This window comes from Triticum urartu, chromosome 7A, assembly GCF_056163025.1.
Source record: "Triticum urartu cultivar PI428250 chromosome 7A, HENAU_Tu73, whole genome shotgun sequence".
Lineage (NCBI taxonomy): Eukaryota > Viridiplantae > Streptophyta > Magnoliopsida > Poales > Poaceae > Triticum > Triticum urartu.
The window spans coordinates 19,715,522-19,728,096 of NC_141879.1; the positions used below are offsets into that span (position 1 = coordinate 19,715,522).

At 46.1% G+C, this 12,575-nt stretch overlaps 2 protein-coding genes across 2 annotated transcripts; both read left to right on the plus strand.

The window, feature by feature from the left end:
- Positions 1 to 3,359: 3,359 nt before the first annotated feature.
- On the plus strand, positions 3,360 to 9,373 carry EYA (eyes absent-like protein). Its single transcript, XM_048694188.2, has 6 exons — positions 3,360 to 3,550; positions 4,330 to 4,582; positions 4,752 to 4,919; positions 5,939 to 6,032; positions 6,614 to 6,769; positions 6,890 to 9,373. Exons 2-6 carry the CDS (start codon positions 4,337 to 4,339, stop codon positions 7,138 to 7,140), a joined length of 915 nt encoding a protein of 304 aa, XP_048550145.2. The 5' UTR covers positions 3,360 to 3,550; positions 4,330 to 4,336; the 3' UTR covers positions 7,141 to 9,373.
- LOC147957072 (uncharacterized) lies at positions 8,594 to 9,373 on the plus strand. Its single transcript, XM_087534487.1, has one exon. It carries the CDS (start codon positions 8,594 to 8,596, stop codon positions 9,248 to 9,250), a length of 657 nt encoding a protein of 218 aa, XP_087390613.1. The 3' UTR covers positions 9,251 to 9,373.
- Positions 9,374 to 12,575: the final 3,202 nt, after the last annotated feature.

Here is a 12,575-nt window from a genome sequence, read left to right on the forward strand (position 1 = left end):
ACGAGACACAAAGCCAGGACGACCGCGAGGTGTTCACACCGACCGCTGGCTATGATCCCGATCAGGCGGCCTTCATGCGTGATCAGGTCGACATGGACCTGGACGGCTTCCCACTTGACCACGAGTTTCCGGACGACTACGGGCAAGAGGAACAGGACGAGTGCGACATCGAAGTGGAGCCTTTGTTCGAGGACGAGCTCGCCAACCAAGCCGGCGGGCCGAAGCCGAAGCGCAAGAGCAAGCGGACGAAGGCATACACGGCGGCCGAGGACAAGCTTCTTTGCGAGTGTTGGCGAGACATTGGACAAGACCCCAAGACCAGCGGCGAACAAAAGCATTCAACTTTTTGGATTCGTGTCCACCGAGAGTTTCATGAGCGCAAGAAGTTTCCGCCTCACCAAATTGTGAGCACACGCGGGTGGGTGTCCATTTCGAAGCGATGAAGGGTGATCCAACAAGAGTGCAACAAGTTTTGTGCCACTCTTGAGAGTGTCAAGGCCCGCCCCGTGAGCGCCATCGGCATGTAAGACATGGTATGCTAGCAAGCCGCCCTCTTTTCTGTCATCAAGTTTATGCTTGCATGTTCATTTGCCTACCATTTGCCAATATGCTTGCATGAAAATATTTGTAGGCATTTCAAGCTTTGAAGGCATTCAAGGTCCAACACAATGGCAAGTGCTTCAACCTCTCCCATTGCTTTAGGGTCATCAAAGATGAGGAGAAGTTCAAGGCGCAATATGCCGCCCTCAAGTCGCGTGGGGGAAGCAAGCTGTGGAGGAGGTTGGGGGCGAGCCGGCACGGCCGTGGAGGAAGACCAACTCCAAGAAGGAGGACAAGAGGGATGAGGCATCGAACGCCTTGATCGCAAGTGTGGAGGGCATGATGAACAAGGACTCAAGGGAGGAGGAGCGCCGGCGTTTCAAAGAAGAGCAAATGAACGCCTTCATGGAGATTCAAAGGAGGAGGCTTGAGATGGACGCGGAGAAGCAAGCCAAGATGCTTGAGATGGAGGCGGAGAAGCAAGCCAAGATGCTAGAGATCGAGGCCGCCAACGCCAAGACCAAGGCGAAAGAAGTGGCTCTCACGAGCATGATGACCGGGGTGGAGATCATGAAGGTGGATATCAACATCGTGTCGCCAAGGAAGAGGCCGTGCTTCAAGAAGATGCAGGACGACATGCTCAAGTTCACCGACGAGTGATCTCGTGGCCGCGAGCGCCTTCCTTTTTTTATGCCGGCTTGTGTGCTGGCATGACCACGGGGCCGCGATGGCGTGGTCGAACTCAAGTCCCGGTTTGTGGCTGGAACAGGGACTAAAGACCAGCCTTCTGTCTCGGTTCGAGCCAAGAACCGGAACCAATGTTTATGGGCCAGGAGCGAGGCCCATCGGTCCCGGTTCGTGCCTAGAACCAGGACAAATGGGTCCATACGAACCGGGACCAATGCCCACGAGGCCCCGGCCGGGCCCCCTGGGCTAAAGAACCGGGACGAATGTCCCCATGGATCCTGGTTCGTGACTGAACTGGGAGTAATGAGCTTCCCTCCGAACCAAAGCCCTGTTTTCTACTAGTGTATCTTAAAAAAAATTAGATCTATTATAAAGATTCATTAGAAGTACAAAAGATCTCAAACATAATAAAATTTACATCGAGGTCCATGGATCACCGAACGACCATTGCCGTCACCATAACAAACCGTCGACCCATCGATGTCACCGCTCCCGTACCGGAGCCGGCTGATACTTCTCCGTCGTATCTACTTTTCCAAATACTTTTGTCTTTGTTTTGGACTCTAATATTGCATCTACAATTTGGCTCTAGTCGACGTATATATAATATTACTCGAGAAAGCGAGAATCAAATGCAACTTGCAAGAGAAAGTTGTCTCAAAAGGGTTTTGAGATGGGCATATTGACAATTGCTTGATGATAAGTCACTGTCACCTGAAACTGAAAATCATCACGACGTAGTCATAAAGTGATTTAAGCAAATGGCTTTCTAGTCTAGTCTAGTGTAGCATAGGTAGCAGGGAAGCGTGCAATCACGCGTGGCTGAGCGTGTCGACTGACGTGGCTCCGATTCAAGCACCTGATCGAGCAGGGCAAGTGACACGTCACGTCTGCATCGTGACATCGACAGGCGCTGCAAAAAGTTATAGGCCTATCTGGCCTGCCACGTGCCCTGTTTGTCCAATAGCTTCATCGTCCTGTGTACAAAACTTACATGTCACTCAAAGCATTTGTAGACAAAACTGTCCGATTTGTTGTATCAGGCGAGTGACTCACCATTCTTTTTACCAAATTTAGGGAGCTCACCATGCATGCCATGTCGCGATTGACTCACTTAGTTGATGCTCCCTCCTTTCGATAATGTAGTGCACCCGCACTTTCTCAGATTTAGGTTTGACCATAAATTTAATCAATGTGGATGACATGGTATAGTTTTTGCTCCCGCTGCAGACTATGCATTAAAGAAGTAGATTTTGATAGTTAAATTTTATTACATAAGTTTTCTCTCGAAAACCAAGCATAAAAATGGCAAAAAAAAAATCCACTTCTCCCACTTGATTGTCGACTAGGCCCCTCTGACCAAGGTGATTGTCACCGTCACCTGATCATATTCATCAGCATAACTGCCCGTACCTTTATATGACCCTCCAACCTCTTGGTATCAAATACTCTGACCTCTTTGCATTCTATCCATCTGTGATATTGTGTTCTGCGAAAGGATCCCCGTGGTCTATGTGGCCACCACGAAGAGGAAGGAAAGACGACAACGAGGGGTCACGCGAACTCGTTGAGGCTTTTTTTTTTTTGCGGGTAAAACATCTTGTATTGCTCACTTATAAGAGTTGGTGCGACAATGCCAATCATGCGATCATATAAGAGTTCACGATCGTGTGACGCCATACTGATAGTTTTGGTGTTCTCTTCTAGGCGTAAACGCTAGATTGGCTCCACACACAGACGCACTGAGGCGGTCACTAGAGAGGTTGCTTGGCGGTGAGCATCTAAAGAGCCACGACCACGCAGTGACAAAACGGTAGATACGATCACTCATGCGGACTGCCGACGTCTAGATTGGCCTTGCGATGACACAAAGAATTGCCCATGAGCCCCCAAAACAACTACGATGTCGATCACACATTACTAGAAAAATAATCATGGGCGGTGATCGAGCTAATAAAAGGTCGCCTCAAAAGTATATTTTGATGGAAGAAAAAGAAAGATAAAATCATGCACGCAGATATGACAAATTCCTTTTTGCAAGGTCACGTTGAAAAGATAAAATCATTTTCAACGGATGAGATGAAGCCACGTTACTTCTTCTTCCCCATATCTCCGTCCCTGTCTCTTATAGTTATAGAGAGCAGGGCAGAGCAGAGCAACAACAAAACATACTACTCCCTACTCGTCAGAGCTCCATCTCCCGCCGCCGCCGGCTTCGCATCTCCGGCGCCACCGCCTCCGCCGCCGTCCTCCTCCGTGGTAGGATCCTCCGGGACCGTGCGCCCCGCTACGCCTGCCTGGTCCTCGCCGAATCTTCCGCCAGGTACAGCCACATGCCGAGCACGGAGATTTCTTGGCTGCCCTCCTCCCCCCCTCTCTAGTTCGCCGGCTTGGAGTTCAGATCCGCCCGGGTTCCGGATTGATTTTATCTCGCTGCGCTGGTGGCGAACCCTAACCTGCTGGCCTGGATTGGGTTATCGCGGGAGATCAGTCTAGCTCTGGTGCTCTCTTTGCTCGCCCTCGGCGATCTACTCCGAAATAGATCTCTATGGGGTGGAAGGGTACTCCAATCCAGTCCAGCCCACCCCAATCAAATCCATCCAATTCGTTGCGGCCCGGCCTGTGGAAGCACCAATTGCCAGCTGATTCCAGTCTCCAGAGGATACTTTACTTGGGTTCAGTTCAACTGGAATGCCTTGTGCCGTAGGTCTAGGATAAGAGGGATCCTTCTTGATCTGATGAAGATGGCAGCACCTTGCTCCGGGGAAAAGGGGGCGATGATTCCCAACACACGACAGGGGTTGTACAAGGGGAATGAATTCTTGAAACAGCTCGGCTCTGTCTTTTCTTTATTTCCTCTCGGACAGGCCCTCTTTTTTCATTCGAATGGAAGGGGGCATATGTAGTTAGTCTAGTATATGATAGCATCGAGCTTCAGGATTGGGCGCGGTCTTCCGTCTTGCCGTCTAGCGCAAGCGTGCATGTTAACATAAGAATGATATTTTGTAACTAGCGGCGCCCTTCGACTGACGGCGTTGCTTGATTTTAGCTCATCCGTACAATCGTGGATTCTAGCGTGACGTGATCTGTGTTTGTCGACAGGTGCCGAATGGAGGAGGTTGTCCCCGCCTCAGCTAATAGCCAAGCTTCGACTGGTGATGCCGCGGCAGATCAGCCTATCAACGTGTACGTGTGGGACTTGGATGAAACACTTATTCTGCTCAAGTCCCTGCTAGATGGGTCGTTTGCCGGGCATTTTGAGGGCCTCAAGGACCATGAAAAAGGTACTGAAATAGGAAAGCGCTGGGAGAACATCATTCTTGAACTCTGCGATGAGCACTTCTTCTATGAGGAGGTCAGTCGACACCTCAAATCTTGTCTGCTGACAGCTTACTAGAGCAATGTGTTTCTCTATGCACGTCATTGTGCATATGGATAGGCCATCTGGCTGCACATTTTACAATGTGTGTCCATGTTATATGTCATTGCTATCTACTGATAGTCTTGTTCTCTCACGTATGCAGATTGAGAACTACAATCAACCCTATCTCAGTTGTTTACATGAGTATGATGATGGGAAAGACTTGACAAAATATGATTTTGAGGCCGACTGCTTTAGTTCTCCTTTTGATGATGTGAATAAAAGGAAGCTTGCCTACAGGCATCGTGCTATTGGAGACAAGTATGCAAAGGTGTCACAATAATTAATTTATCTCACTCTATTTCCTTCAACTTTTGTTAAATGATTAAGCAGTGTTGTTGCATTTAGAAGTGACCTTCTACATATGCTGACATCCAATGTCCATATTACTCTTGTAAAAACTATAATATTTCATTCCGTTTCATGAAAATGACTGAACAACTCATATAACATGATGAGTGAATTCATATAGTAGCAGTCTCTGTTTTCTGTAGCAACATCTTCTTTTGTGGTATTTGGTTGATAGTGCTCAGGCCTAATCCTTGTGATGTTTGTACTTGGCCTTAATTTTCGACGGTGTGTAGAAAGTGGTAGTGCTATGTTAGGCAATTCAGTGTGCAAACTTTTTGTTCGTACAACTCCTTCGACGTGCATATCCTGATCTTGTAACACAAGACATCCAGTTTTGTTTAGAGATGTCAAGATTTTTTTCCTTATGAGCTTCCAGACTGCGTGGTAGTCTAATAAACATCTGGTTATTTCTGCAAGAGCTTTATATTAAGCACTGACCGTATTTAAATAGTTACCATAGTTTTTTTTTCCTTTTTTGGCTTTGCGTGAGGGTGGGGGTGGTCTTGCATCAAGGTGATGGGCAATGTCAAGAAAGTGTCTGTGTTCTGTAAATTAGGATCAGGCAGCTGAACTGCAGTAGGTATATGAGATTAAGTGGACACCAGAACAATGGTAAGATGCCCCTTCTGCAGTGATTCACCAGCAGTTTTGTGTTTCATTGCAAGCACTTTTGTACAGAGGTTTAGATCTTAGCAAAAAACTTGGTTTAGAAATGGTAAGTAAATATGAGGTCTCGTAAGTTCTGTACTGGGTATTTTCAGAGCATCGTAACTGAATAAACACTTCCCTGCCATCATTTGGTAATTGAATGCTCTTCAGCTTCTGTTTAGTTGCAACTTTTGGACTTATTATTGCTGCAGTCATTAATTTCTGCATTCTACTATTTCTGTTTGTGTCATGTTTGAACTACTAAGCTCAGCTGCGTTGGTGTTTCTTCAGGGTTTGCAAAAAATTCTGGACCACCGCATGTTCAAAGTCTGGAGTGATTTGTATAGTTCAACAGACAAATATACTGATGGCTGGCTTTCTTCAGGTATTCTGATTCATACTAGTTTGGGGGAACTTCTTTTACTAATGAGAAAGTATCAATATTCAATCAAGAGATACTTCTGATATTTTGTTTGTGGTTGGCCAAAAAAGGTTGTGGACATCCATTGTGGCTATAAGTATTATTTCCAAAAGTCGGCTAGTGCCTAATAGCGCTGCTTAATGCAAATTATGTAATCCAAGATAATAACTGTAATATCAAATCAAGAGACTGCTGAATTTTCTACTTTCAGTAAGTGGAAAAGAAGAGGGTGCTTTCAGTTTCTTGGCGCACTAGATTATGCTATGATCATGCTATACATGTTTACCACCAAGAGAATACATTACGTAATGAATAATATGTTACAATCTAGAATTTTGTTTTTGGGTTTCCGTATGTACCGTTGGTTGGGAAATATGTTCAAGTGATGTTATCCTTTGATAGCATTCTTGTTAACTTTAATAACCTTTCTCTGCACTGAAATTGTTTGCCTACTCTAAAAAAACTGAATTACATGTACAATCTAAGCTTACTATTGATTCAATTTTGTATGCTTGAATACTCAATACCGTTCCCCTGCTATGCAGCTCATAAGTTGCTGGAAGAAGCGCTGGGTAAATCAACAGCTGAGCCTGTTGTCAAATCTTCAAGTATCAATTGCATAGTTACTTCAGGGTCCCTGGTTCCGAGCATAGCCAAATGTTTGCTGTATCGCCTGGACGATGTGGTCTCATCAGATAATGGTTCGTCTCTAATGTTGTCACAACTGTTTTCGACCGCTTCATCTGTGTTGCATATTGCAAGCTGTGAATCTGTTACCTGAAATATACTAATGGCAACAAATTGTCTCCTTGCATGAGCAGTTTACAGCTCGTGGGAATCGGGGAAGCTGCAGTGCTTCAAGTGGATCAAGGAACGCCATGGCGGCCCGAACGTCCGCTTCTGCGCGGTTGGAGACGGCCCCGAGGAGCGCAGCGCAGCTTCCATAATGAAATGGCCGTTCGTCAAGATCGAGATCCGCCCCGATGCTCCTCACAGGTTCCCCGGCCTGAGCCTGTCGACGATCCATGGCATCATGGACGCCGTGTACCAGTCATCGGGCAAAGACGGTTGACCTCTGGTGCGCGAGGCGGCATAGATGTCTTGAGGCATCAGTCGCCATGGACGAGGAGTCCAGTCAGGTGATAGTTCAATGGAACCGCATAGTGGAGATACCATATATATAGGAGGCATATTGCCCTCCCTGCCTGGAGGATCCGGAGACGCCTGTGAGATAAATAAAGAGCGCCCGACCATATAGTTTGATCCGTTCCGGCATGTTTGAATTGAATTCTGCCAGTGTTTGCCCACCTTACTGTCATCTGGGGAATCGTCTGCTGATGTAAGTCGTAACCGTTGGTTGGTTGTTGTGGCAAGTCTGTATCTTTGTGCTTTGGCATCTCAGATTTGATGGTGTACATGGGAATTCTGGTCCAGCGAAAAGTTCATTCTAGTCCCCTGAATTGCCAAATCCTTGACTACCTCTTTGGTTTGCAGGCAGTTCTTTTACAATTTGTTACCAAGTGTTTCCTGTGAAATCCATGCAGTACATTTCAGGAGGCAGACTTTTTATTTTTGCAGGGATTTAGGAGTCGGGCTTTTTCTATTTTCTGGAGTCAGACTTGGGCAGATCCATGTTACAAATACTCCTCGGTTAATGTTTTTCCCATGAAACGAGAACAAGAGCTAATCAACAAATATTGAAGAGATAACAACAGTGTGTCTAAATCAATCTTCAATCTTATACTCAATGCTAGATACATCCATTTAAGCGACAACCAATTCCAGACGGAGGAAGTACAAATCAAATGACAAACAAACACTGAAGAATGAACAACAATGTTTCTCAGCCGATCTTAAACCAAAATGGCAACTTCTTGCAGTTGAGATCTGGAAGAAAATTGTTTTTATCAAGATGAAAAGGTGATAGTTTCCCCTGACGCATTGATTAGTATCTTAGGTGTCCAAAATGAAGAGGTGTTGCTTCAATAAATCTATGGAAGTTCAGTCTGTATTAATACATGGAGATACGCCATGAAAATGAGCACCTATCATATCTGTGAATAGAAAAGGCATTAATACGAGGATATCCAAAATGAGAACCAACATATTTGTGCATACCTAAACAATAGTCATTCTGATACCTATGTTCAAACTGTATACTGCATTTATGAATCACCAACACATCCGCGCAAGCAAAAGCATAAGACCAACATTGATCATTTTGAAATCCTTATCAAGCTGTGTTGCATTAGCATACAACTAGCACTAATATCAGGAGATCCAAAGTGAGCATCAAAATATCTACATATCTCTGCACTAAATATACACTAATCCTTTGGATATCCACTGCCAAACTGGATACTTGCATTCACGAACCCCCACTATACCTGATTTGTATAAATACCTATGCATATATCACCTCAATCCATCCAATCATCCATCCATTTCTGCCTCAGGCATCGGTCTCTATCCATCTATCCCCACCATACCCAGCCAATTCAAGGCTTCTCGCAGGCCTTGCGGCAATGGCAACATCACATATGACCACCACCGTCTTCTCTGCCATCGTCATCATTCTTCTTTCCTCAGCCATGGCCGCTCAGAGCAGCGGCGATGTCGGTGGCAAGAAGCCCAAGCCTACTGACTTCATGCTGGAAGCGTGCAAGAATGCCTCGAACTGGTCCAAGAGCTACAACGAAGGTTACAACTACGTGACCGCGGAATTTTGCATCTCGACCCTCCTCTCCGACAACCGGAGCGCCGACGCCAAGGACCGTCGCGACTTGGCGCTCATACCCGTCGACATCCTCAAGGAGCGTGTTGTCACCGCCGGTGGCAACGTCAAGAAGATGCTGCACAGCACCAAGAACAGCACGTCGACGACAGCACGCCATCTCAGAATCTGCGAGCTGGACTACACGGCCACCGCGGGCATCCTCAACTTCTGCGACGCCTTGATGAGGGACTACCAGGGTGACAGGAGAAGCGAGGACGAAGACAACGACGGGCCCCTAAACTTCGAGCTGCCTGAATGTGTGGACGAGGCGAACGAGGCCTGGGGCTACTGCGGGCTTGCTCTTCTTCATATACCGGGGGCGGAGGCGCTGGTCAAGGAAGGCGATGAACTACAGATGCTGATGAATCTCAGCATTGCCTTGCTATCACCATACAGACTGGACTGATTCATGACATGCTTTTTTCTGCCAGAAAAAAACATACAGTATTAATGTTGCAACGTCAATTCTACTTCCATTTGGAATAATAGGAATAATGCTTCATCATCATATATAGAGTATTTTTTTTTCGATCAGAAGGGCCACGCGGCCCCCATTTTCATTACGAAAATGGAGTCACAGCATACGAATCAAGTTTCATACAGACTTAAACTTTTTTCGATGCCTAACATATGCATCATGAAAAAAAACTACTCCTACATCTTGAGGCACTTCAACTGCACCTACAGGATGCTACAACATCTTGAAGCTCATCAACATCTTGAAGCTCATCAACAAAAAGCTTCATTTTTGCATCATGTGAAATAACTCACTACAACCTGAGATACCAAACTCTGCACCTACATGGTGTTATAGCAAAAGAACAAGAGAGATCATCGCAAATGCTACATCTATCACCACTTGATCAACAGAGCCTCCGTACAGCAGGCCCCCAACTGTAAGCACGCTTGAAGACGTCCCTCGCTATCTGGGCCAACCTCTTGGTCACTTCCTTAAGAGTTTTTTGCACTCCTCTTTTCTATAGCACACCCCACGAATCCAACACAGAACATAAGGAAAAGATAATATCAGTAGGATCTTTAGATAAAGAACTTTGAAAGCAGGATTTATTTCTTGTTTTCCAGATCGACCATAATAAAGCAGCCGTACCAATATCTATAACCACTCTATCTTTCCCAGTATATTTAGGAAGCCAATTCTGGCAAAAGTCAAAGAATGACAGGGGTGTTTAGGGATTTCCCAAAGCACTCCCAACTACATTCCAAAGAAACCGAGCAAAAGAGCAAGTGAAAAACAGATGGTCAATACGTTCATTGGCATCACAAAATTCACATTTGTTGGTGCCTTTCCAGCCTTTTTTACACAAATTGTCCTTGGTCAGGATCCTCCCTTTGATAACTAACCAAATAAAAGCCTTAATTTTCAAAGGTACCTTCAGTTTCCACAGAAACTTAAAAGGGAACACTACTCTCCTAGCAATAATATATTGATAAAGAGATTTAACAGAGAACTGGCCAGAGCTGGTCAAAAGCCATTTGACTTTGTCAGGTTCCTCACTCAGAACAACCTGACCGCACATATCTAGAAGTTTATTCCACATATCCAATGTCTCCCCATATAAACATCTCCTAAATCTAATGCAGTTAAAATCTTGTTCAAATGCTTTAGCAACTGTAATGTTTTGATGGAAAGTAAGTTTCTACAAGCGAGGAAAAAGTTGACAGAGAGGCTTGTTGTGGATCCAAGCATCTTCCCAAAAACTAGTTTTACACCCATCTCCAACAATTCTCTGACAGCATTTGTAAAAGATATCTTTAACACTCATGATACCATTCCAGAAATGAGAGTTGGCAGGAGATGACTCACATTGAGACAAAGTTTTCCTCTTCAAATACTTTGCTCTAATCATCTCCTGCCAATCCCCATCTTCATTCTCAAGTCTCCAGAGACATTTACACAAAATACTAATATTCTTGATATCCAGATTAGTAACACCCAACCCCCCTTGGTCTCTAGGTTGACAGACATCAAGCCAGTTAACTAAATGAAACTTCCTAACCCCCTCTTTCTCTTGCCAAAGCACCCGAGCTCGAAAGAAGTCGATTCTTTTGCCTACTCCCTTTGGTAGACGGAAAAAGTTAAGTAAATGACTAATGACGTTACTCAAGCAAGTTTCAGTACGGATAAGCCTACCACCCATAGATAAAAGAGCCCCCTGCCATGCTGCAACTCCTTTCTCTACTTTTTCTTCCGCTGGCTTCCGGTCAGCATTACAAAGCTTTTTATAATGCAGGGGAAGACCTAAATACTTAAAAGGAAGGTAACAGGATTTTTATAACGCTGGCTTCCACCCATAGAGTACTTTTTATAACGCTTGCTTCCACCCATAGAGTATTTATGTCCATTGATTAATTTCCAATCTTTTTTCTGAAACAAGATTTGACAAAAACCATGGCGTTCCATGCAAATCCAAAAAGCTAACAAAAGGTAACAGGATTTTTCATTAATGATTTCAGACAACTGGAACATAGACATCCTCAAGAAGTTCACCATAATCACTGCAATTATCAAAGCAGTATGACACAAAACTTTGTCGATCTGTTACTCCCTCCTGTAGGAGAGAAGGATTAGGAGGAATGATTCACCACACTTTTATTAAGCTCTCGGCTGGGTCTTATGTACAGATTACAGGGCCAGCCAGGGAGATCATGTGGTGATCCACTACCTGGGATCGTGCGCCACGATCATATACAGAACTCAGAGAAAACATCCGATGGCAGGCCTTTGGTCATGATGTCGGCGAGTTGTTGGCGCGTGGGGATGTGAAGAACACGGAAGTGGCCGAGGGCGACGCGCTCGCGCACGAAATGGATGTCCAGCTCCACATGCTTAGTGCGGCGATGATGCACCGGATTGGCTGACAGGTAGACTGCGGACACATTGTAACAGTACACCAGTGTCGCCTTGGTCACCGGAGCGGAGAGTTCGCCGAGGAGCTGGCGGAGCCAGATGCATTCAGTGACCGCGTTGGCGACCCCGCGGTATTCAGCTTCGGCGCTGGAGCGCGATCCGGTCGCCTGGCGCTTGGAGGGCCAGGAGACGAGAGCATCGCCGAGGAAGATGCAGAAGCCCGACGTGGAGCGCCGGGTGTCGGGGCAGCCGGCTCAGTCCGCGTCGGTGAACACACGGACGTCAAGCATGGTCGAGGCGCGAAGATGAAGCCCGAGTGCGCAGGTGCCCTTCACGTACCGGAGCACGCGCTTGACAAGCGCGAGGTGGCATTCGCGCGGGTCATGCATGTGCAAGCAGATTTGCTGGACGGCGTAGGCGATCTCTGGACGCGTGATGGTGAGTGAGGGAGTCCTGGATTAGGGGGTGTTCGGGTAGCCGGACTATACCTTCAGCCGGACTCCTGGACTATGAAGATACAAGATTGAAGACTTCGTCCCGTGTCCGGATGGGACTTTCCTTGGCGTGGAAGGCAAGCTTGGCGATGCAGATATTCAAGATCTCCTACCATTGTAACCGACTCTATGTAACCCTAACCCTATCCGGTGTCTATATAAACCGGAGGGTTGTAGTCCGTAGACAATCAACTCCATATACAACAATCATACCATAGGCTAGCTTCTAGGATTTAGCCTCCGTGATCTCGTGGTAGATCTACTCTTGTACTACACATATCATCAATATTAATCAAGCAGGACGTAGGGTTTTACCTCCATCAAGAGGGCCCGAACCTGGGTAAAACATCGTGTTCCCTGCCTCCTGT

Coding starts and splice junctions, on each gene's coding strand:
- EYA (XM_048694188.2), top strand. CDS start 4,337: ATGGAGGAGGTTGTCCCCGCCTCAGCTAATAGCCAAGCTTCGACTGGT. Junction 4,583..4,751: donor AGCACTTCTTCTATGAGGAG/GTCAGTCGACAC, acceptor TCACGTATGCAG/ATTGAGAACTACAATCAACC. Junction 6,033..6,613: donor TGATGGCTGGCTTTCTTCAG/GTATTCTGATTC, acceptor CCTGCTATGCAG/CTCATAAGTTGCTGGAAGAA.
- LOC147957072 (XM_087534487.1), top strand. CDS start 8,594: ATGGCAACATCACATATGACCACCACCGTCTTCTCTGCCATCGTCATC.